Here is a 24937-nt window from a genome sequence, read left to right as displayed (position 1 = left end):
AACATTTAAAAGAAAAGTGACAGACAAGCTGACAATAAAAAGCATAACATTAATTTGATCATTTTTTAGACAGGCACCTATAAAATTAGAGCAGATTTCCCATGTTTGGAGACTGTTTCCCTGGAAGATTGCAGAGGTGCCTTCTGCCATGCCATGCCATGCCCAGATCGGTTTGTGTTTCTTTTCCAGACAGGATTTTTTTTTTGCTTGGACAGGGCCCAGATTTTCTTTCTGTCAGATAATCACAGCAGCACTCTTCGTTTGAGTCTGTTTCTGTTCCCCCCATTGTTTGCTTGATGAGGTATCTGAAAATACATTTACAACAATAACAGGTCTCAAAGTTCACCTGCTGCTGAGTCCCTCCTTTTGCCCGCTCCCTGCAGTCCTGCCCTTTGTACTTTAGCATGCCTACTGTCTTTCTCAGCCCGGCACTCATCACCTCCCATCTAGCCACACCATTCTGCAACAGGCAAGCAACTGAGAGAAGTAGGGAGAGACCAAGTCTCTCCTTTTTTACCTTGGAGTAGGAAGCAGGTGAGTGCTGGGGCTGGGAGACATTGGTATGAGATGGGAAATGGCAGAGCTGTGAGGGGGTTCAGCTCTTGGTATCCCTCCCACCCGCTCTAAAGGAGTCTGCCTCCACGGAAAGCTTCCTCCATCCCGTACTCTTTGATGCTGAAGGAAACAGGTGAATGTTTCTGACAGGTTCTGTGCGCTTTTGCTCTAAGACAAGGCAGGAAAGGCTTGGCGGGGATGCTGGGCTGGTGTTGTTCAGAGCAAGTGGAGTTTCAGTGAAACTAAGGGCTTTGCCTGGGCATCCCTTCTTACCAGGTTGGATTCCAGGGAGGCATTGCAGCTTTTCTGTCACTTTATCTGCTGGAGCAGGACACCAACTCCTGCCTATCTGCAGGTCTGCTCTCAAAAGCAGCTGGAAGCGATCACTAATACATTGTCTTTTCTCCTCCAAACATACCTAACAGCAGGAGATACAAGAAAGGAAGCGACAAAGAAATTCCCTGGCCAGTGGTGACAGGGAGAGCAGTGACAGCCAGGGAATGGTAAGTTGTCATCAGCCTGGGAGAGTCTGAGACAAAACAAGGGACAAGAAAGAAGGGGACAGTCTCTTCATCAGGGTCTGTTGGGATGGGATGAGGGAAAATGCTTTCAAACTAAAAGATGGGAGGTTTAGATCGGATATAAGGAAGGAGTTTTTACACTGTGGGCGGTGAGGCAGTGGCACAGGTTGCCCAGAGAGGCGGCGGTGCCCCATCCCTGCAGACAGCCAAGGGCAGGGATGGGCTGTGAGCACTGATGGAGCTGTGGGTGTCCCTGCTCAGGGCAGGGGTGGCACCAGATGGCCTTTAGGGTCCCTTCCAGCCCCAAACATCCCATGATTCTATGATTTTGGAGATTCCCAAGGAAGCTGCAAGGAAGCTTGCATCCAGTCTAAATCTTCCCTCTTTTACTTTGAAAGCATTTCCTGGTCCTACCACAGCCCCTTCTTACAGGTGCTGAGAGGCTGCTATAATAAATATAAAGCAGCAGTGAGCATCAAAGACCTGGGTCAGGTTTCTTCTTATTTGTGCTGCAGCGTTCTTGGATACTGAAAAATAAAATAAAAATGATGTAGAACTGAGCAAGAGGAAATGGTGTTTTGCCTTAAACCAACGTCTCCCATGCAGTGTGCCTAACTTGTTAATGATGACAAATGAGTCAAAGAAAGCCAATTCCTGTCCCTCTTCTCCGTGTCAGGAATTACTCACCTTCCCCTCCCATCTGATGCATATCATGTACCTGTGTTCTGTACCTGTACAATACTTCCTTATTTTGTAATATTTCTGAACACTGCCTATGCAGAAATTAATCTGTTGCCTGTCAGTGAGTTACCCAGCCTCAGCAGAACAGCTCAGGGCTCACGTTGTTTCATGCCTGGTACCCCAGTATTGACTTGCTCCCTTTCCTCACAGGATGTAGAGCTGCTGGAGATCCCAGCAGAGCTTGCAGCCCTCCTGCAGTCAGCTGGAGGTGAGAAACCCTTCCCTTCCTGCACTCTTTTATTCCCTGTTTATTTGCTCGTTTCCTAGCAGTGTGTTACCTACGTGCCTGTTCCGCCTGCTGTCTGTCACCTGGGTCGTGCTTGATTTATTATCATTGCAGTGTAAATAGGATATAAAAGCTAATTGTGCTCTATATGCATTTTTGTTACCTTTTCAGTTCCCTGGCGAGCTGTGCTGATAGAGCTGGTGATAATGTTGGTGCAAAAGTGTTTGGTAAAAGTTCTGTGACAGTGAAGTGTTTATTTAATGAAACCAGGTCTCTTGCAGAGCTGGATATTGGAGTCTGAGGTCTCAAACCCATTTGTCTTCTCAAAAATCCTTAAAGAAATCAAGGGTTAAGAAGTTAAAACTAGAGTTTTGGCACTTCCAAAGAAATATATACTTTTTTCCCAGCGAGGAAAACAATATATATATTTTTTTCAGTGGCTTGGAGGCCAACGTTCACTGACAGTGGTGAAGATGAAGCCTTCATGTGCTGGGATATAAACAGGAAGAGAAAGGAAGGGAGAAATGTGTCGGGGGACACATTGGGGTCAGGATAGAGAAATGCACAGAAGTTGTGCAGCACTGAGAATTCCCTTGGCTTATCAAGGTGCTTGCTCCTGTTTATGATAACCCCATATCCAGTGCCTCACGATGACCTCTGATTTAACTGTTGACTTAACACTTGTCAACATTATCTCTGCATAGATTTAATGTTCTCTGCTCCTTAAATTCTATGCAACAGAATTGAAACTGCAGGTGCTGCATGCTCCCTGGATGTTACCTAGGGATAAGAGTCTGAAAGAACTGAGCTGGAGTTAAGTGCTGTGGTTTCAGGGCAGAGAGGAGATGCCTGCAAGGGGGTTTGGGGCAGCAGGGATGGACTGTGTGTCCCTGGAGACAGAGGACTGGTATGAGGACACTGTTGCTTGATCAAGAGTAGACGTGTGGAACAGCCAGCCATGCACTGCACTGTGAGTTGGGTGTGTTCTAGCTGCCATGACCCAAGACCTCCTTCTCTTGCAGGTCAGTATGCAGCACAGGCCAAACAGATAACTGAAGCTTTGCCTCCAGAAGTTAAGGTCAAAGATGACCTTTCCCTCCCAGCCAACATCAACAGCTATCCTTTCTCCTCCTTCATTAAGTCATACTTCCAGGTGGGAACTCTATTTTTCTTCATTGCTTCCCAACTGGAGAAACAGACTGGTTCCAGTGACACCAGGAACAAACTGCATATTTTGTCCTTGTGTTTCTTTTCAGAGGACAGATTTCCCTGCCCCTGGTCATCCCCTGCAGCAGCCCTTAACACGCCTGGAAGCTGAATACCGGGAGAGCGCACTTGAGATCAATAAACTGGTAAGAGATGTTTTCTTTGACCAGGGCCTTGTGGAAGAACAGATGGGCATAAGACAATCATAGAACTGCAGGATGGTTGGAGTTGGAAGGGATCCTAAAGGCCATCTGGTGCCACCCCTGCGCTGAGCAGGGACACCCACAGCAGGGATGGGCACCTCCTGTATGGGCAGCTAGATGCTGGTGGTGGCTCGTCTTACAGTACATGGTGTGTTAAGAGAGCAGAATAAATTCCTGTTCCTTTGAGGTATTGGAGCAGTCTGACAGCCTCTGGGCGTTGTGTTCTTGGTGTGATATAAACCAATTAACAGGTGAGATCAATGGGATCCCAGCCAATTGCCTGGTGATGTACTCTCAAAACTTGGCTGGACATATTGAAATTAGACTGCTAAGCCTCACTTTCACAACGTTCCAGATTCAGTAGCCATGACATTGTAAGGGAGATCTGGCTTCTCTCTCCCTCAGTCACAAAAATGTTTAATTTAACCCAGATTTTTTTCCCCATTATCTGGTTTACAGTAAACACATTGGTAGTTCCTCAGACACGCAGTTAAATCAATGCAGTATGTAATAGGGGACAGTGAACTGTTGTATAAAGGCTGGAAGAAGGCAGGGACTTTGTCATCAAGACGACTACACCTGGAACCACACCCTCAAATCTGTAGTGTTGGCATAAGGAGAACAGTGTGACCTCCTCCTCCCTGTGGATGGGAAATACGTTTCTTAAAGTCATGAACAACTCCCTGAAAATAGAATGAAACTAACGAGAGTAAATCCATTAATCCCTTTGAGAACTACATGTTGTTAAAATTAATATGCATGGCCAAGAACCCAAATCATTGCTTAGGTGAGTTGGTTGAGCATAACAAATCTGCTGCTACTTGGTATAGTGTTAGCTACACCGAAGTCAGTTTACCATTCAGCAGAGCTTCCTTATGTCTGAGCTGTCTGAGCTCTGCACAGAGATCAGCAGAGCACCAATTTCATTTACCTGTTTGTACAGGTAGGCAGCCTGCGGGCTCAGACACACTAATGAACCTGTAGTAATTTGCTCGTGGATCCGAGCTCTGATGCTCAAAGAAAGGGAAGTATTCTGACTACGATTTTGCTCTTGGGCAAAAGCATAACTCAGAATAGCCTGAAGAGTGAAGTGAAGAAGTTCTGATTTCTGGTCAGGGTCCTACCCTGATGAGCACTGCCTCCCAAATTCCCCAGAACTTTGATAGTGCACAGAAGATAAGAGCAGATCCAGATCTGACTGCTGGGTGCTCTAAGGCTCACAAACACACTGTGTCTACTCTCCAGTTGCTACTTCATAATGCAGTTCAATCCAGAAAGCTGCAGCTAAAGCTGTTTCTTTCCCCCCATGAATACTTCTAGATTTTGCGGTTCATTGGTGACAAGAATCTCCACGGCTGGCAGGAGGTCCTTCTGGGCAACTACATTGCTGGGAGAGGTTTGAACAACAGGGCTCTGCGCAACGAAATCTTCAGCCAAGTGGCCACCCAGGCATGGAAGAACCCAGATGTGGAACAGAGCCAGCGAGCCTGGGTCCTGATGGCGACGTTACTGAGCTCCTTTGTCCCTTCACCAGCACTGGAGAAGCCATTGCTGAAGTAAGGAGGAGAAAAGCTGCGCTTTCAGGGAGGTTAAGAGAGATGAGAAATGTGCTGAAGGCAGATATTTCTTCCTAGGTTTGTGTCAGATCATGGCATGGATGGCTACAATGCTGTTTGTCAGCGCAAGATCTTGACAGCAGCGCAGCACGCAGAATATGCATCGTCCCGTGTGCACCCTCCCACTCAACTGGAATGGACTGCAAACAGGAGGAAAGGGAAGATGGTGCTGGATGTTCATACATTTAATGGTAACTTATGTGTGCTTCTAGCTCCTAAGGACTTACCAGTGCAGAAATCGGTGTTCAGAAATGCTCCCACCAGCTTAGTGCAGAGTGATTGGATCAATTGCAGCTGGCTGGTGCTGCCATGGGGAATAGAAGCATCTGAATCCAGACCCCAAACTCTGAAAGATCTGACCCTGATGAGCCAGGCCTGCTATTCAGGCTGAGGGATGAGATTCTTCCGGGTTTGGGCCAATTTCAGCAGAGGCCTGTCCTGCTTGTACATCTCTCTGGGTCCAGTTTTCCTGTTACCCATCACTGCACGACCCATGCTGCAGCTGCTAATGCCTTTGCTGCAGTGGCTTTCTGAGCCTTTCTTCCTTCTCAGACATTGATTTATGCTGCCCCGTGAGCCCTTGGAATCAGTGTGAATCAGATGCAAAGCATCTCCACTTCAGCTCTTATGGTGGGTGGGGTGGTGGATGACCCACGTGAATCATGACACTGCAAAGGCTTTCAGCTGTCACACTGGAAATGCTTTGAGATGTGCCATGAGCAGTTCTTACGAATGCAAATGTGTTCATGCAGAGCCTTCTGTCTACTTTCAGTCCCTGTGTGTCACCTGAGAAAGGTGTGAGACTTTCCATCTGGTCTCTGCCTGCGCACTGCAGAGCTCGGATGTTGCTCTGGGTCCTGCTGGGGGGCAGTGTACACTGATTGTTTCTTTTACGTGCTAGATGAGAAGTTCTCAGCTGAGGTGGAGTCCTGGATGACCGGGGAACAGTTTGCAGGATGGATGCTCAGTGCAAGGTACTGCCAGAGGACAGGAGATTCTGGGATGTGAAAGAGTCTATGACTGGTTTTAGAGTCCAGAGCGATTGGGCTAAAATTTATATGGTCAGATATGGATGGAATAGCTACTCCTTACCAACTCTGGATCATGTTCTCTCCTTGTCCCTTCCATCCGTTTGCATGAACTGTGGGACTCCTGAGGAACAGGGGAATCACTGCTGTGATCAGTCAGAGCAGCTTCAGAGAAAATATTAAGACAAATAAAGTCAAATTATGGGTGTTTCACTTTTTTTTCCTGATTCTAGGTGCTTAATCATTGATTTACATCCTAAAGCTTATGGCTACAGAAGGCAGGATGAAGCTGAATGCAATGTTTTCCTATTTCTCTCTTTCCTCCTGCTTGCTCTCACACCTTTTCTCTCCTTTTCCCTGTTACCAGGGGCTGTGATAAGAGGTCTCGAGGGTGGTCTATCTCCATGCTAACTGGCAACACGTGGCAGGATTTATTGGGCAGTGACTTTGTGCTGGACCTCATTGGAGAGATGGAGGAGGCCAGCAACCCCAGCAGCCCCTCTGCGTCCTCACAGAGATACCCCATTGCTCCTGAAAGGGACAGAAACTTCCTCCACAACTCTGCCTTGGATCTGTGAGTCACCTCATCCTCCTGCCCCGCACTGGTGTCCCTATTGCCCACTGCCTATTCTCTGTGCTGTTCTCATCTCATTTTCCCCTCCAGCAGGATTCCCCCTGCCCCAGGCATCCAGGCCCCTGCCTTCCCCCCGCCCAGACTGCCTCCAGAGTCCAGCAGTGCCCATCGAGGTGAGCTCTTGCCCGGGACACTGCACAACACTGGGTCACCTGTGCCCCATCCAGGGAATCAGAGCAGATGGGGGAAAATCTTCTCGATGGGTTCCACTCCAAAATTTGACTAATAGGGTCTGAAGAGAGGGGAAATGTTCCTTACCTGCCTTATCACCAGTTTCCTCTCCACCTTTAGATTTTGGAATCAGAGATGAGATGGTGACCCCTGGAGGTTTGGATCACTATGTGGACGATCTCTTCAGCCCTGTCTTACATCAGGGCTCCAGGACACCAGTGAGTCCTCTGATGTTCTCTCTTATTCTCTGCAGCTCTCCTCTCCCCATGACTCCTTCTGGCCATCCACTCTGCCTTTGCTCAGCTCAGACGTGCCTTTGGATGGCATTTTACTGGGAAGTCCGTCTGTCTGAGCTCAGCAGTGCTGTTTTTTTCTTGATGCAGGATTTGGACAACAGGGAAAGCCTGACCAGGCGCATGAAGGGAGGTGGGAAGATCGGACCCACACAGAGAGGAATCTTTCCTTCCACAGGTCTGTAAGGGGAGGTGGGCAGCTGGAAACACGTGTGGATAAGCTCCAGTGAGCACAACGCAGGGAATCCCTCAAATGTTAGTTACTGCGTGGGTTCAGCTGGTTGAAAAAAAGCATTTGAGTTTAGCCTGGGTCATCAGAAATTGCACTTGTTCCCAGCTGCTGGGGGAGAGATGCTTGGAGGAAGAGGTGAGGTCAGCTTGCCACCTTTTAATTTTTCTCCTGAGTTGTTCCAGGGGTCAAGGCGAGAAGCAACTTTTGTCTGACCCAAGCCACCTCTTCCCAGTGCACAGTCCCCATAAGCCATGCGCTCTCTTGCAATTCACCACGTGCTTTCCCAAAGTAACTGCTGCTTTTTTTCAACTGAAGGGCATTAATCTTTCTTACTGCTTCTTTTCAGACTTTTCCATCATTTCTATCTATTCCATGTAAGTCTGAGCTCTTAGTAGAGGTTCTGGTGTATGTGTTTGGTTTCCTTTCTATCCTTTATCACAATCCCACCCAGGGTACCTTGTGAGCGTGTGGAGGTCCAGGAGCTCTGCATCTTAGCAGCTACCTGCTGTAAAGAGACCCACATGGACGTGGCAGTCCCAGAGACCTCTGACCATCCTTCAAGAGAAAGCCTTCTCTGTAATCATACATAAGGTGCTTAGCCAGGAAGGATGCAGTGACCTAAGCAGCACTGTACAAGCAAGGTCTCTATCCTGCTGTAGCCTCACGAGCTGCACGTTTCTCTTTGGTTTCTTTTGTCTACCTGAATTTTGCTGTGTGTTGTGATGTGTATGAAGAGAGAAACCATTTGCATGTCCTTATAGTTAGTGAGGGGTGAGAGAACTCGAGGGCTCCAAGCAATGTGATGTGTTTGGTGGGACTGATAGGGCCTTCCCAATCTGTGATTCCCCAAAAGTCCTGTGCATGTGGCCTTCTTCTCTAGGCTTCTCTGGAATGATGCAAACACCAGTCTACCAGCCCATGCCTTCGATGATGGGGATGCCAGCTGCCTCAGCCATGATGCCGGGGGCTGGTGGGATTGCCCCTATGCCAGGTAATCACAATTTCTTGGAAAGAGGATAGAAAGGTGGGCATCCTCACAAAGCCTGTATGTTTGCATGTCAGGCAGAGTGCACAGTGAGCACTCAGCTCCATGCTGCTGCTCAGGCACCATAGGGAACAATTGCCTGTGGGTACCTGCAGAGATGTATGTCTCCCACAGCCATGTACATGCCCCAGCCCGTGGTGCCCACTGTAGACCCCAGTCAGCTGGCAGCACAACAGCAAGCCTTCATCAACCAGCAAGCCATGCTCATGGTGAGTGGAAGGGATTGGGTGGGAGAGGCTCCGGAACAGGAGAAGGAGAATGCACTGGTGTACGTGCTGTAAAGAGGCCAGCCATGCTCCCCTTCTGGCTTAGGCCTGCTCTGTAGCTCTGGGGTTTGGTATACAAAGTTAGGTTTTGATATATAACATTGTGGTTATTGAAGATTGCAAAACTAGGGATCCCCTTTTTGCCTGTAGTGTCCGTGGGGACACTGAGGTGCTATAGGTGAATGAGTAGCAGCAACAAGATCAGTTGTAAGTCCCAAATGTTTTTAATATGGGATTTACAAGAGATGCAGAACTGCAGTATTCTGCTTTCTACACAAAGCCTTCTGAGTGTGTGGATGTCCCAGGCTATCTGTACGGTCAGGATCTGTGTGTACCTGGCCAGGTAGGAGTAGACACCGTGGTCAAGGCTGCTATGTACATAACATCTGGGATATTTGCAGTGGATTAGGTAGGTGTTCTATGACTACTAATCAAAAGTAGGACAGCCTGGCTGATGGTTGATGTTTTTGCGTAGCCTAGAGCTCATGGTTGCTGCAATTCCTTCTTCCAGGCTCAGCAGATGACCCTTCAAGCCATAAATCTTTCCCAGCAACAGCAGCAGCAGCAGCGACAGCAGTGGCGGCAACAGCCTCCTGAGAGCTCAAGGCCAAGAGCCTCAAGCCCACCACGAAGCCAAGCCCCAGCCCCAGCCCCAGCCCCAGCCACTTCCCCCAAACCCAAGATGTCTCCCAGCAACCAAGTTGTGACACCACCACCAAAGGCTCCAGAGCCACCAGCTCAGGCAGAAAGACCGGTATGAGAAACAAGCAGTGGGTTCAGATGCCACATTCTGCATTTATTTTGCTTTCCTTTCCAGCCTGGCATTGATTTGGCAGAGAGCAGAGCTGAGAGTTATGTTTGCCTTTCAGGTTCCACTTGCTGAATCTTTAAGACACAGGGTCAGAAATGGTTACACTTAGGTCTGCGGAGTTTTGGCTGCAGTGCATTCACTGCTGATCTGAATTTCAGTGGGGTCCATATGAAAATTCTTCACTTTTCATTCTTTATCTTTCAGCAAGTTGTCCTGGGGCTGTAACATACCCCTCTTTCTCTGACCTGGGTTGATGATTCCTTGGGTCAGAAACTGGCCTCCTGAGACACATCCAGACTAGAGCAAGTTTTGGATGAGTCCAAACCTATCTAGAGAAGATCACTGCTGACTTTAAAGGGAACTATGGAGGTATGCTGGCTGGTACTAACTATGTTGTGAACTGCCTGCAGGTTTACGACTCCAGCAGTGAAGATGATGACTATCCTCCGGAAACTTTCCAGCAGAAGAGAGCTTTTTTTCAGAGGATGGGTGAGTGTTGACCACTTTGGGAATTTTACTTATCATAACACCCTGTTCTGCCTCCCAGGTGCAGCAGCTGTGTTGGACATCCAAAGCCAGGCTGAGTGGGGTCACGGGCAGCCCCATCTCTTGTTACCAGAGTTGAAACCATGTCTTTAATGCTAAGCTTTGGCTATTAACAAGCCTTTGGAGATTAACAAGCCTCTTTCTTTGTAGGAGAGCAAAAGATCCTAGTGAAGAAAGTCAGGGTGCCTTCCAAAACCTGGACACCTCCAGCAAATCCTCAGCCAAAGGAGATGGAAGAGGAGAAAAAAGAACAGGAGAAAGAGAAGAATATGACAGAAGAGAAACCCAGCCCTAAAACAGAGGCAGGTAAGGTGATGCTGAGTGGAGACCCAGGCAGGTTGAGAAGCAGGAACTTTCCAGGAGTGGGTGTCAGCCCAGGGTATACCCAGAAGAGGAGAGATTTGGCTCTTCTGGGAGTCTCAGCAGCAGAGGAGAAAGTCCTGTGCTTTGGAAAGTGGGCTCCTAAAGTGGGGCTGGGAAAGGCCATGAATGGTCAGCCCAGAGGTGAATGAGTGGGAGACTCAAATGAGACAAAGGGATTTTTCCCGTGCTTTTGTTGGTCTGTCAGTTAAAGCTCTCACCCCCAACAGCTCCTGCTGCCCCTTTGCCACCTCCTGAGCCAAAGCCGAAGAAACAGACACCAAAAGCAAGGAAGGAACCACCAGTAGTGAAACCTTCAGCCCCTGAGTCTCGACCTGAACCAAGCCGGGAGATCCGTAACATCATCAAAATGTACCAGAGCAGGCCAGCCCCCGAGCCCCAGCCTATTGAGCCTGCCAGGTGAGACAGTGGGAGCCACCCAAGATGAAAGGCACCACATCCCAGCTCTGCCACATGGCTCCACTGCGGTGACAACCCTGCTGCAGCTCTAGCAATTCCCTTTTGTTCTGATCCCTTTGTCTTGCAGGAGAGTGTCCAAGCCATTTATGAAGAGGAATGACCCCAAAAATGAGGCTTTGGCCAAGCTGGGGATGATGAATCTCAATTCTCCCAAATCAGTGAGTGCTTTCTGTCCTTGATCACCCCAGCAAAGAGATCCTTTGTATCCAACCTCCAGCAGGCTGAGTGCGGTATGGTAGCAGCCAGTTGATTTCTTACTGCACTAATAGTTCTCTGTGAACTCCTACACCGTAGTGCTGTCCATCTCGGGTTCCAATCTATAACATCCATTGAGTTCCTGGAGAACAGGCTCTGCTGCAGTAAGTTCCAATGCAGAATGTTTAGGACTGATTTGGAAGCAACAATTCACATACCCCATATTTGGCCCCATGATCTTGGCCTATCAATGTCCTTTTTCCTTTTCCCAGCTGGAGGCTCGTGTCTCAAATACTCATTTCTCTGTGCCTCTGTTTGCCTAATCTTAATCTATTTGTAGATCGTGTGCTGATTTAAAGGTTCTGGTATCCCCGCTCCAACAGATGCTGCTCCCAGGGCTGGGCTGCTACCCTGGGTATTATTTCTAACAGCAGTATACATGCAGAGAGTGACTGTCAAATGGTTTTGCTGTCTTGTAGCCACCCCCACCGCCTCAAGAGAAGCCCAAAGGGACACCACCACCCACCAAGCCCAAGCCAGAATCAACTTCCACCTCTATCAAGGAAAAACAGATACCTCTGCTGTCCGTCTTCAGGGAGCCATCAAGTACCCCACCAGATTCCCCAGCCCCTCCTGTTCTCCCACCTTTGCCCCCCTCTTTTCCTCCTGGGAACCAAGGCTTGCAGGAAATCTCATCAAAGGGTGAGTGTTGACATCACCCAACTGGGATTTGGTAGCAGATAACGAGGGCAGATTCAGCCTAACAGCCTGGGAGAGTCACAGCATGAGCTGTCTCTTGCCAGCAGGTCAAAGGCTGAACAGTCACAAACTACAGTGACAGTCAAACTATAAGACTGTCACTATAATTTGAGTCTGGTCCTGCACTCTGAGACCCTCCCCAGTTCTAACTCTTCCCTTCCCAGTGCAGTGCAGGATGTCAGGTGTTAATGACAAAGGAAAGAAGGGCTAGATGAAAAATGGACCTAAAAACAGAAGGGACCTTTGGGTTACAGCTTGATCAAGGTCCAGTCCATAAGATATTTTATTGCCTACTTGAAGCATAGTTCCTTTATCAAAGCTGCAAGTAAATGGCTGGACTTTAGACAAGGGAGGAATGGAAAGTCAGGTGTTTTACACTCTAGAGCCTCTGGAGAGCCCTTTAAGACAGGCTGAGGAATGAGGAAGTGTTATTTGGGGTGCATACATCGAAGTGTTTCAAGCACAAAATGCTCATCAGCATCACATGTTATAATGTGTAAAGAACAATCAGCCCAAGCACATTACTGGACTCCAATCTGCAGCAGCTGCCCTGTTATAAAAGAACTTTCCTGTTTCCTGCTCCATTTGCTTTAGAAGATGGACATTCAATAAATCCTGTGAAAGCAATTCTAGGTAACAGGGTTAGCCTGAAAATTCCCATGTTCTTTTGAATAGGGATAAAGAAAACAGCTGAATATATTCCGCATTTCTTGTTTGTCTATGAACTGAAGTTTCAAAGTTGTGACTGCTTAAATGGAGACATTCCTAATCTCATAGAGAAATGCCTTTGAATAGTTGCCTTCCAACCATGTCTAACTTTAACAGATTTCCTGCAGAGAGCAAATCCAGTGTAAGTACTGCTGCCTTGTACTAGAATTTTACAGCCTGCTGGCTCAGGAGAGTTCTTCTAACAGTTTTTGAACCCTCCAGCAGCCTTTATAATGACATAAAGTGGGGCCACGTCTTTCAGCTTCAGTGCAGGGGCGCTCAGTTGCCAGGGTGCTGCGTGCTCCCGATCTCTGGAGTGTTTCTGGTATGAGCACTGAACTTTGTGGCTAATGCAATGAGTATCCATACGATCAGAAATGCTATGAGTTGTATGCTGACTGTTCTGTGCATTCACATTAGCTGATCACTGATCTTCAGGAGGCTTCCTTACACAAATGTTCAGTCAGGCACGTGGCATTGTACCTTTCTCTTGGTAGATCAATGGCAGATGACGCTGTTGTCAGCAAAGCCTCTCATCACTGTCCTTTCTTCCCACCCAGGCTCTACTGTAACAGAAGATGATGGGATCAAGACCCAGCTGTATAAGCTGACTGCTGGTGTCAGCTTTTCCTACTTCAACCCTCCTTGGAAAATCTTTCTGCGCAAAGAGGTAAGGTTTGTTAGCTGAGCCCTGGCTGTAGGGGGAGGGCAGTGATCCCACGTTTGGTTAAAATCACTTTCTGTCACGTGTAACCAGAGTGATGTAACAGCACAGAGATAGTTCGGAGAGGAGATCACATCACACGTGAGCTGGGAGTCATGAGCCCATCTGATAGTCAAGGAATTCCAGCTCCTACTTTGCCTTACTCATGAGTCTTAGTTTTCCTGTCCTTCCCTTCCTCTCTAAAGCACAAAGATATTTACAAATAAAGTAAATCTGTTGTTACCTGGAGCTTTCCTATATAAACAGTACAAATGTATGTAAAATCTGGTGTGCTGAGCTGACCCCAGCTCATCCCACGATCTCACCACTTCACTTTTGATCCTTCACTCCTGCTCACATTTGGTCATTTTGTTCACGTTCCCTCTCTCCCTTCCCTGCCCAGACATGGAGATTCAATCCTGGCAGGAGGGAATATGGATTACAAAGCACCTCCATTTCTGCTACAGCTGTAAACATACATCACATCATTATTGTTTTTATCCTCTTCTTGCAGGTGTTTTACCCCAAAGAAAACTTCAGTCACCCTTATTGTCTCAACTTGCTGTGTGAACAGGTAATGTATGACTCAGGGTTGTGTCTGTTTGGAGACTTCATAATTGCACTGCATGATTACATCACACACATTCACTTAGAGGTACTAGCCCTTCCTCCAGGTCCATCTAGTCAAGGCCCTGCTCTTTTCTCTCTGAGACTCAGCCTTTTTTAACAGCCCCAGCACACACAGTGGCAGCCTTTCCATAGAAGCTTCTCTGTTTCCCTTCTCTGCAGATCATACGTGACACCTTCTCTGATTCCTGCCTTCGCATTTCCAAAGAGGAGAAGCGCAAGATGAAAGACCTGCTGGGTAATGAGCAGCCCTGTCCCACCTTCCTCTATGCACCCATCACAGCATCCAGCTGCAAAGGAGGAAGAGTTCTCTGTGCCCTTCCAGAAGGACTTAGGGCAGAGGAGAATTGTCACTGCAGCAAGAGAGAACAGTGTGTGTGCTGTGCAGTGCGCTGTAGGGATGGCTGTCTCTTCCAAATGCATAGAAAATGGCTCTGAAATCTCTCTCAGCCAGAAGAACTTCATTATGATTTCTATCTCTTTGGTGGAGGGGAAACTGAAGCTCGGGGATTGGGTTTTGAGTCGTCTCAAAATCCAGCTGTGTTTGACATGAACTTGATGGAGGTGGGTGGAAAAGAAACTTGGTAGATATGTGCAAGTTACATTGGTTAGCACCGTGGTGTCCTTTCAGCTCTGCGTGCCCTTTGCTGCCCCATGGTCACTGGGTGGGGACAGTAGGAACAAGATCCCTGAGCAGAGGGAGGCATTACCATCTTTGCCTTGCTGTATCTCTCCTAGCGGTGTTGCAGGTTGGCAATGATGCTCAGTCCATTCAGGAGGATGGGATAAAGAAGAGGATCGTGGTGGCTGCTCGGGATAACTGGGCTAACTATTTCTCCCGCCTTTTCCCAGTTCAAGTGAGTCTTAATCATTTCAGCAGACCCCAGATTTGCTGTGGCTGCGTGACTCTGGTTCTCCTGGGATGTCTCTTTGTGCCCTGCTTTTCTCTCCCTCATCTGCCCCACTCCACTCAACCTCCTGCACTTCCTGTTCATTTCTCCTCTTTCTCCTCCCATGCCCATTTACATCCTTCTGGTGCCCTAACTATTTCTCTGTTTCCTAGGCCACCCGCTTAGATGCAGTCACTGGTGGCCTTGTCCCCCACTTCTCCCACCTGCCTCTCTGCATCCTCACACTCCTGCTCTCCTGTCTCCCTTTCCTCACCATCTTTGTTTTCCAAACACCTTTGAGAATGTTGCTAGGTCTGACACCTCTGTCAGCCTTGGACCTCCTTCATTGCACATGGTGCTCTTTCCCCATCCTGTCTGGCTGGAAAGGAGCCTTTTGGTGCTCACTGCTGCTCTTCTTTCACAGGGTGAAAATGGAAGTGATGTCCAGATCCTGAGTGTTTCCCACCGAGGCCTGAGGCTGCTGAAAGTGGTGAAAGGAGCTGCCTATGCTCCTGAGCACCTGAAGATCCTTTGCAGCTACAGGTGAGCAGAAGGATGATGTGGGCAGACCGACAGGGTGAGCTGAGCATTTCTATGGTTGTTCCATGTCTATGGTTGTCCAAGACCTGTGGTGACTCGCTGACCCTCTCTCAAGTGACTTCACTCTTTCCCTTTCCTTCCTACCTTGTACTTTGCCTGTAATGAATACTGGGAACCAAGCTCCCAATCCCATGATCAGCATCCCCTCGCTCCATCAGAAGCACTCTAAATGTGCTGGCTGTGTTCTCAGCTTTGCAGATGTGTTCTCGGTGGAGCTGAAGGACAGCAACTCCCTGGAGTTCTCTCTGAAGTCGGAGCAGCTCTTACTGCACTCTCACAAGGCTCCGTGCATCAAGGCCATGGTGGAACTCTTCATCCAGGAGCTAAGGCAGGTGAGGAAGCAGCTTCAGAGCAGCTGTCAGTGAAGGTGTTTTCCTATATGGACCTGGCAGGTTCCATGGGGTGGTGTAGTCTAAGTCCCTCCCATTTTGGGGACAGGATTTGACCTCTCCACTGCTTTTTCCACAGGATACCAACTACGTTGTTGCTCTGCGCAGCTATGTCACAGATGACAAGAGCCTCCTCAGCTTCAAGAAGGGTGACCTGATCCAGCTCCTGCCCATGCAAGGCTTGGAGCCAGGTGAGGGGATATGTTCAACTGGATGGGAAAGGTGGGGGTTGTGTTGAAGAGCCTGCTGGACCTGCAGAGCTTAGAAGCACTACAGGCTACTGTTGAGCAAACCAGAAGAAAGCAAGCTGTTAAGTGCTGGCTTTGTCAACCTTCAGCTCTGCTGCTCTCTGACTGCGACTCTCATCGTTCCTTCTATCACAGATATAGGGGATGTTCTCTACAGCTCCCTGAAGGGAGGTGGTAGTGAGGTGGGGTTCAGCCTCTTTTCCCTGGTAATGGTGATAGGAGGAGAGGTGATGGGCTCAGGTTGTGCCAGGGGACAAGGTTCAAGGACAGTTCAAGCTGGACAGTAGGAAAAATTTCTTCTCTGAGAAGGTGGTGAGGTACTGGCACAGGCTGGCCAGAGAGTGGCGGCGTCCCAGTGCCTGGAGGTGTCCAAGAACCATGGAGATGTGGCACTGGGGAATGTGGTTAGTAGTATGGTTGGAATGAGCTGGGTTGGGCTTGGTGATCTGAGAAGTCTTTTCAAGCCTATTCAGGGGCTGATGCTGCCTTTGCCAGTAGGAGGCCTTACTGCTTGGTTCTGTTTACACCTGCCATGGTTCCCAACTCTCTCCCATTTCCTCAGGCTGGCAGTTTGGCTCCACTGGTGGCCGCTCCGGTATTTTCCCTACCAGCTTAGTGCAATTGGCTGCAGCCCCTGATTACCTCAGCGCCAGCATGAACAGACGTGGAGGGCTGGAAAAGAGCAGGAAAGTTTCCTTTGATAGCAGGAACACCAACAGGGAGGTGAGTTGTCCTTGGAAAGCTGCTAGAGGATCTGGCTGTGTTCTGTGGGACCTGCCAGCATAGGTCCATGGCCCTGGTAGTGTCTGACCACTGTGGCTAAGGAGGAAGATGACTGCTTAATTCTTAGAGACAAAGGTGCTCAAATACCATTGAGAGTATGTGGGGAGGGACGGCATCACAAACAGATGAGACCTTTCCAGGTATAGCAGAAGGGAATACACACTGCAGCTCCTCAGCTGACCTTTCAGGGTGTTTGGTGCATGTCCCTGCAGACCTCTGTTCCCAGCCTGATATCAGAGCACTCCAGCACCACGTCAATCCCTGCTGGTGATCATTACACCATGATGGACTTCGCCGCTGCCTATTTCCGAGAGGCTCAGTTCATGTGAGTAGACTGTGCTCTTCCTCAGCAGGCACACACTGGATGTGTGTAGCCTGGCACTCACCAAGACATTCCTGGGGGTATTTCTTAGATTGGCTCATGTTCTCTTCATCTGGCTAGGACGGAATTGAAGGGGACACCTGCTGAAAAGAAGACTATAGCTGATATGGTCCAGTACACCAAGGTGAGCCCATGCTTTCCCCATGGCAACAGCCAGAATCCCAGCTCCAGCACTGCCTCTAGTTTTGCTCTGACGTGGCAAAAACAGATGACAGATTTTTGGCTGCACTATGCAGAGGAGTAGGTGACCCCTACTTGTCAGTGCTGCCTGCAAGATACTGGGAGCTGTTGTCATTTGCAAAGCCTACAGCAGAGCTCTGTGCTGGTCTGCCTCCTCAGCTCACCCTTGTGTTCGGGCCTTGCAGGTTCCAATCCAGGAGTCTTTGCTCCGGTACTCTGATAGTGAACTGAATGAGCTTGCAACAAAGAACTTCATGAGTAAGTGCCCCCCAAGGACAAAATGGGCTTCAGTGGGGATGAATGGATGCTCTTGGTGGCTACACATAGACAACAGTGAAAGGAAATAAGAGGGTACTTCCTAATGCACTTCTGCTGTTAGTAACTACCACTGTCATTGCTGAAAGCATCCAAAAACAAAATGCTCCTTGCCTTGAGTGCAAAATGTCCAAGAACCCACACTACCTGGGCTCATGAACCACTTGTCCAGTGCTGCCTAGTAATGGCCTGTAGAGCAGAAGGGCCTTTGGGACATTTCTAGCCCCATGGCAGGATCACCTCTGCTTACACTCAAGTATTATCCTTTGCTTTGCAGCTCTGATGCGTTTCATGGGAGATCAGGCAAAACTCAAGAACCAGGATGATGCTCACTGCGTCTACGAAATCCTTCAGGTCTGTGACTTTTCCCTGGGCAAACTGCTGAAGCACCAGGGGGAATGAGAGCCCAAGGCCTTTCAGGAAAGGGAGAACAGGGAAAGCCATAATGCAGAGCCCTGTGTGAGGAAAGGAACTGAAGCAGAAGCCAACTAAAAATCACGTGGAAGAGTGCGTGTTTCTATCTGCACTTGTAAATGCTTTTCTTAGGCATCACAGTCTGGATGAGAGCACAACCTGCCTTCTTCTATGGGCCTATATAGCACTACAGAGCAGACGTTGTGAAGGCTGAGCTTAAACCCATACTGGGAGTCTGGGATTTCCTGGCAAAACTCGAGTTGGGAGAAGAAGGGCATGGAGATGAGCTGGAACCTCTCTGATGTTCTCTTCCCCTCTTTGATGCTGTTTTCTCCTCTTTGAATGCAGCTGTGCAAGGAGAAGGAGAATTTGCAAGATGAAGTTTACTGCCAGGTCATCAAACAGGTCACTCTCAACCCCAACCAGTGAGTAGCAGCACGGTTGGTTCCCATTCACGCATGCATGGAGGGGATCTGCGTGCCTTGCTGTGTGCATAGGGTGGTGGGGGGGTACCCCTTCATTTCATTACCTCATGTTCACTGCCACCTCCTTTTGGCGTGCAGAAGGGCAGAGGCTCACTTTCAGCTGAGTGGAGCAGGAATCGTCTCATTCCACAGTTCTTTCTGTCCCACAGGCAGAGCGTGCTGCAGGGTTGGCTGCTCCTAAATCTGCTCACTGGCTTCTTCCTCCCTTCTAACGTCCTGATGCCCTATGCCACCAAGTTTCTGCAGCAAGCCAGCAGCGACCCATCCAGCACCCACCACGGTATGGCTGTGCCTGTGTCCTGTGAAACAAATGACTGCCCTGTGTTTACTAAGGCCCTGTGTCAAGGGAAGAAGGAAGGATCCGGATGGGCACACAGTTTCCTCATTCTTGGCAATGGATTAAATTAAATTAAAAGTAGCCAGGAAGACTCAAAACTATAGAAGACAATGCTTAGCTCTCAGCCCATGAAGCTTTTTCTCTTTTCCTACAGAAATAGCCAGGACTTGTCAGAGCAACCTGCGGAAAAACTTCATGTATGGGGGCCGTCGCCACCTTCTTTTCCCTGTGGAGATGGAGGCACTGCTGGTATTGATGGGCAGGGGGGTTGGGATGCTGGGAAGGGAGGGAGGGCAGGGGCTTGGCAGCAGGTGCTGTATGAAAGAGATGGGTAGCAGGGCTGGTTAGTGCTCCAACAGAGGGAATCAGGCATGTGTCTGTAAGGGAGATGTAAGCGAGATGCCATGGAGTGGGTAGGGAAGGGTCAGGAATGGTGGCTAGCAATGTAAGGTGAGATGAGGAGGAGGGAAGAAGGAGAAAGGATTACGTGGTTGATTCGTGTCACTGTGTGTCACTGTGTGTCACTGTGTGTCACTGCCCTTTGCAGAAGGGGCGCAGTGCCCGCCGGCTGGAGGTGCTGATGTTTGGAGGTGTGGAATACATCACCCGCATCAGGACATTCACTGTGAGTTTCTGCTTTGCATCTCTCCTTTGGTCTGGTCTCAGAGCCACACCAGGGAATTGCCATATTTGTCAGACCTTTGGCCTGTGCTTCTCACAGTGCTCTGGTGGTTTCCCACATCCTTCCCAGGAATCCCTGCAGCAGCCTGGAATGCCATATCCAGCCTGCTTCTCTGGGCCTTGGCCAGAGCTGTACTGCTGCCCTCCACCTGTTCTGGGGCTGAGCTGAGCTTAGCTGGCTGCAGTACTTACTTGCTTCTTTCCTCACTTCAGGTGGCCAAGGAGCTCGTGCAGGAGATCTGTGAGCAGATGGGGGCAGGAGAGCAGGAAGAGATTCAGGAATTTGCTCTTTTTGCCATCAGGAGCACCAGTGATAAAAATGGCAAGTAAAGACAGACTAGCTCTAGCTTCTTCCCTAAAGCATTTTCTCCAGCAGGGACTGTTTCAAATAATTTCCCAACTCTTGCTGGCTCTGGGGATCTTCAGCAGTTAACCTCTGTTAGAGACTGCGCCTTCTCAGGGCCTGAATTGCTCTTTCCTGGAAGTGGTGCATGTCTGCATGGGGGCTGCGTCCCTTTGGGATGGCTGATGCTGGGAGCTGCTAAGGGCAGGGTGAAACAGAGGTGTGCAGGATTGCTCCTTGCAAGACTGTGGAGCTCAACCCGCTGCCTCAGCACCAAGAGTGATGACTCTTTCTCTGCATAAATATGTAGACAAAATTGTGAGGCCAATAAGAATGGAGGAATACCTTCATGACTACTTGCTCGAAGACATGCTGGTCAGTCTGAGTTTACGCAGGCTCACCTGGAAGACACCTCTGCACTTTGAGGACAAAATCTATACTGACATCCATTACGGCCAGGTAAGCAATGAAGATGGTGGGAGCACTTAATGTGAAGGCCAGTGTGGGTGTTCCAAGACAGCTGAAGAAGTGGGAGGGCTGATTGGCTCTGTATGCTGTTTCTGGGCATGACTAATAAGTGATGCTAGCGAGGACGTAGCCTATGGGCTGTACTGTTCCAGATGTGGTTTGTGCACAATTTCCCCAAATGCAACAAGCCTTTGCTTTAGAGTGATCAGCATGAGCTCTCTGCAAGGCAGGATGTGGGTCTCTGCAGTCTTGCACTGCCCAGACTTGCCTGGACCTCCTTCTGGTGCTTTCAGGTACAATGGGACTACCTGGCAGGGAAGATACTGATAAGCTACAGTAAAGAACTGGAGATGCAACTGGCTGTTTTGGTTATGCTCCAGCACTGGGCCAAAACAGAGCAGAAGAGCTCTGCTCCCTCCAGGTATGTTTATTTCAGGGAGGGTTTCTGTTGGCACCACATGGGTTAAGAGTAGATGACTGCAAGTATTCTCTGGATAATGAAGGAATGGAAAGTCCTAGAGAAGATAAGTCATTAATTAACATCACTCAGTGACTGACTTCTGCCTGTAACCAAGAAAGTTTACTTCCCACTCACACTCCTGATGGTGACCATCTCTGACTCACAGTTCCTTTTGTGATTCCTCCTGAGCTCAGGGACATGCGGGTGCCACATGCATTTCTTTAGGCCATGTGGTACCAAGAAGAAAGCGTATGAGCTTACAGCTGTACTTGTAACTGAGATGGAGATAAAGAGGTAATACTTCCATCAAACCCCCTTACAGCTCCAACAGGAGGAGTAACCATATAATTGCTGGGTGTGGGGAACTCTGCTCTGTGTAGTGTTTGCAGCAGAGGATCAAGACAGTGAAATGTTTTTCAGAAACACCCTGTGAAAGAAAACTTTTCTGTAACTCTACTTCCATGCTACAGTTCTTGCATGAAGAGCTCTTGCTGTCTCCAGGAAGGAAGGATTTCTTGCAGTGTACTGGGTGGCGGTGCACAGCTTTTTTCTCTGTGGAAATACGATGTCTCACCATCTCTGATGTCTTCTCCCACATCATTCAATTTCGATATGACCTGTTGGGCTCTTCCCTCTTTCTCCACCTTTGCCCCCAGCTCTGCTCTGAAAATCGTTGGCACATCCCCTCTCTCTAACTGCCCTTGGTTGATATTTTGATTTTGGCCAAGCAAGGAGTCAATTAGTCTCTACTTTTTGGCACAGGGAAGAGCTGAAGGAATACATACCAAAGTCCTTGCAGTCCCGAATCAGCACTGAGACTCTGCAGAACCATCTTGACAGGCTGCTGCAAACCATGCAGCCGATCCAGCCAGTGGATGCAAAAATCCAGTTCATAGGTGAGGAGACGTGAGATCTGCCTGGGGAGTCCACTCTGAGAGCGATGGAAGCTGCTTCGTGGGGCTGGCAAACATCTCTGGAGTCTGGAATGGTCCATGATATGTAACTCCCTGACAGCCTCCCTCTGCAGACTTGCACAAGCTTCCAAGCAGGACAGTCATAGTCCAAATCCCACCTCATGGTAAAAGTCTGTGGAAGACTCTGCTAGTCCTGTGCTTTAATTTGTGCTTTAATTGATATTCTGGCTGCATGTCTGTTTGCTGCTCTGAAAAGAATGGAACGTGCATTGAGGCTGCTGGCACTTGAACACCAGGAGCCTAAGAATGGTGGGAGAAACTGTGAATTGCCCTTCTTAATGTAGGAAGACTTGGGAATACCTGAAGCTTTTGACCACCTTAGGCTGGTGCTAGATTACTAGCTGGGAGCTGCTGCCTGAACACCAGCTTTTGTTTTCTTACAGAGCAAGTGATGAAACAGCCATTCTTTGGCTACAACATCTTCTTGGTGGAGAAAGTCAGTAACAGCACAATCCCTGTGCCCTGTTATTTTGGTGTGAATAAAGAACAGATCATTGTGGTGGACAGCATCACCCAGGTATGCCAGACAGTTCCTCCCTCGTGTCCAAATCCCTGAAGTCTTTCAGGTATAAGCTTTGACTTTCAGCAGAACACGTTTCAGGAAGAGGCTGTGTCTATATGCATCACAGCCAGTCACTCTAACAACCCTACCCTGAGAGTCAGGGAGTAATGTCACAGATGCTATTGCCACCTGCTCTTTTGCAAGTGTACAGATCAGGCAAACAAGCATGGTCCATGGTAAAACTAAGCGTAGGCCACAGTCCTATTTGTCCCAGTCCAGAAGGAGCTCTGAGGACACAGCAGTAGTAGAGCCAAGCAATTACTGTGATCTGGTCTATGTCTCACCTTTCAAGAGATGTATCCTCCTTGGCCAGAATCAGATGGGTTTTTTTCTGAAGTGAATGCACCAGAGTGCTCTGTGGCTCTGTTCCCTCACACAGGAGCTCTGCCACATCATCCCATTGAAAGAGCTGCAGAGGATGAGAACCCTGCGCCCCACCTCCGAGCAGGGGCTTCCTGGCATAGAACTGAACTACGGCTCTGCTGCCAGCCCCAAGACTCTATGGATTGAGCTATCCCAGGTGAGACATCAGCCTTGAACTACAGCTTCTTCATGGCAGTCCAGAAATTGCCCTCCACTGTCCCTCTGAGCCTCTGAGCAGCACTACTGCTCTCTTCTGTCCCAGGGGTGAATGGGGACACTGCGTTTCCCCATTCCCAAAGAGCAGCTCAGTCTCAGCACCTGCTTGGTATTGAACTATGGGAAGTAATTTACGGGAAGATGCTTCATTATGGGAATATTTTGTTATGAGAAGCAGTCATTTCCAGAGTAAAGAATGACTGGTACTGCTTTGTGTTTTGACAGGCTAAAGAGATGTACCACACAACTGTTGTCATCCTGGATAAAATAGATTTTCAGCACTAGAGTTTGAGGAGAACGCCTCCCCAAAACATCCATGACCTCTGCTGCTTCTACAACTGCTACCAAGTGATGGCATGGTTCTTGATGGACTGGACTGTGAAGTCACCCCTGGTGGCCCACCATTCAGCCTAAGTCCTCTTTCTTGAAGCAATACTTGCACTGGTTGAACAAACCACAAGGCACCCTCTCTATTCCCTTGCTTTTTTGTGGCTTGTTCCAGTACAGCAGCACAAGAAATGCAAGTAACTGCCTTCAAGCTATGCACTGTGGGACTGTTTTTTAAGTCTTTTTGAATTAATTAACATAAGAAAGCAAAGCCAAGGCTATCAATTGACTGCTGCTGTTTTCCACAGACCAGCTTTTTCTCTGTATTGATATGCAAGAGGCCCTGTAGCAGGGTTTGTGAAGCAGAAGCTTGTAAACAGCATCACAATGCAAAGCAGATCAGTGTTCATTTACAATTGCCACGTATTATATACAATTGCTGGGGCACAGATTGAGCTGCAGTGGTAAGAAGGTCCATTGTTAATTTCTCACTGACATAATTATATGGGTATTTTTCCTTCCACTATACAGAACTCAATTGTATCCATGCAGCTGTCAAATTATGGCTCCATGCCCTGGAGAAAGTGTATTCAAGTGGAAATTGTATTACAGCAGAGGAGAGCATCCTGGATTGTACAAAACCACTTAATTTATTTTTATTTCTATGGCTATCCTATTGGACTAATAAGTATCTTCATTTTTAGGAGATTTAGAATGAAATAATTGCATAATGGATATTTTGAAGCTATGAGATGACAGATACTGCTTTACCTCTGATACGGGATGATTGACCTGCAGGTAACTGCAAAAGCTTGAGGAAAAGGTTGCAATTGTTGGCTGGGCACCAGATCTGGGGTCGTCCAATGCAGGCCATGATGCACAGCTGGCTGCTTGCTGCTGATGCCAGCACCAACCACAGCACTTTCCTGTCAGGAGCTTCCATGCTAAAGCTGAACTGTATGGCACCTTCTCTCTTTATCAACACAAGGCTTGGTGAACAGCAACATGAAATAAAGAACTAGAGAACATCTCTGAAGAGTAACTCATCCTTTTTTCTCTTTCTGAGCTTTTCCAGCCTTATACAAAAGCACAGCTCACCTGAAGAACTGCCCTGCACTGTGATTCAGCTCCATGCCACACAGCCACGTGCCCTTTTGGAAGTCCTCTGATTTACAACTCACACAAAACATTTCTGAAAAGCTCATGCAGCCAGGCAGCAGCTGAACTCTGCAGCACTGATCTTTGGAGATAGCAACTCCACTTAAGTGGCTGATGAAACAGGATTTTTAATGGGAAGCTGAAGCAGAAGCCAGCAGGCAACAGCTAAAAAAAAATAGTTGTATCATGTATCAGCTTCTTTCATCCCTTTCATCCTTCAGCTGAGCAGAGCTGCAGATAAGAGACATGAGGTACACATTTCCAGGTTCTTCTCGTTCTGGTTCTCAGCTTGAAGTATCCTGCAGCTACCAGGGCTGGGAGGTGTCTGCACTACACACTTCCCACCCATCCCATACCTCACCTTCATTCATCAGTTGTCTGTTCAGATAAAGAGTTTCTACATCTACGTTCACAGTCTTACTGTACCTGAGATAGG

At 48.4% G+C, this 24937-nt stretch overlaps 1 protein-coding gene across 1 annotated transcript; it reads left to right on the top strand.

The window, feature by feature from the left end:
* The first annotated feature begins 386 nt into the window (after nucleotides 1–386).
* MYO15B (myosin XVB) lies at nucleotides 387–24373 on the top strand. Its single transcript, XM_052688241.1, has 43 exons — nucleotides 387–534; nucleotides 981–1058; nucleotides 1968–2025; nucleotides 3066–3196; nucleotides 3300–3395; nucleotides 4773–5008; nucleotides 5087–5259; nucleotides 5970–6042; nucleotides 6464–6670; nucleotides 6761–6843; nucleotides 7022–7119; nucleotides 7285–7372; nucleotides 8307–8417; nucleotides 8586–8680; nucleotides 9249–9491; nucleotides 9959–10037; nucleotides 10245–10400; nucleotides 10685–10874; nucleotides 11002–11092; nucleotides 11609–11831; nucleotides 13157–13266; nucleotides 13814–13873; nucleotides 14089–14164; nucleotides 14665–14783; nucleotides 15241–15359; nucleotides 15607–15748; nucleotides 15885–15996; nucleotides 16616–16776; nucleotides 17049–17161; nucleotides 17279–17342; nucleotides 17584–17656; nucleotides 17991–18067; nucleotides 18476–18552; nucleotides 18762–18892; nucleotides 19104–19198; nucleotides 19497–19574; nucleotides 19844–19952; nucleotides 20284–20432; nucleotides 20735–20862; nucleotides 21664–21797; nucleotides 22259–22392; nucleotides 22817–22957; nucleotides 23242–24373. The coding sequence occupies exons 2-43, from the start codon at nucleotides 1056–1058 to the stop codon at nucleotides 23299–23301; spliced, it is 4896 nt and encodes a 1631-aa protein (XP_052544201.1). The 5' UTR covers nucleotides 387–534; nucleotides 981–1055; the 3' UTR covers nucleotides 23302–24373.
* The last annotated feature ends 564 nt before the right edge of the window (nucleotides 24374–24937 follow it).

Source organism: Tympanuchus pallidicinctus, unplaced genomic scaffold, assembly GCF_026119805.1.
Source record: "Tympanuchus pallidicinctus isolate F22 unplaced genomic scaffold, pur_lepc_1.0 scaffold23, whole genome shotgun sequence".
Taxonomy (NCBI): Eukaryota; Metazoa; Chordata; class Aves; order Galliformes; family Phasianidae; genus Tympanuchus; species Tympanuchus pallidicinctus.
This window is presented reverse-complemented; position numbering and strand designations above follow the sequence as displayed.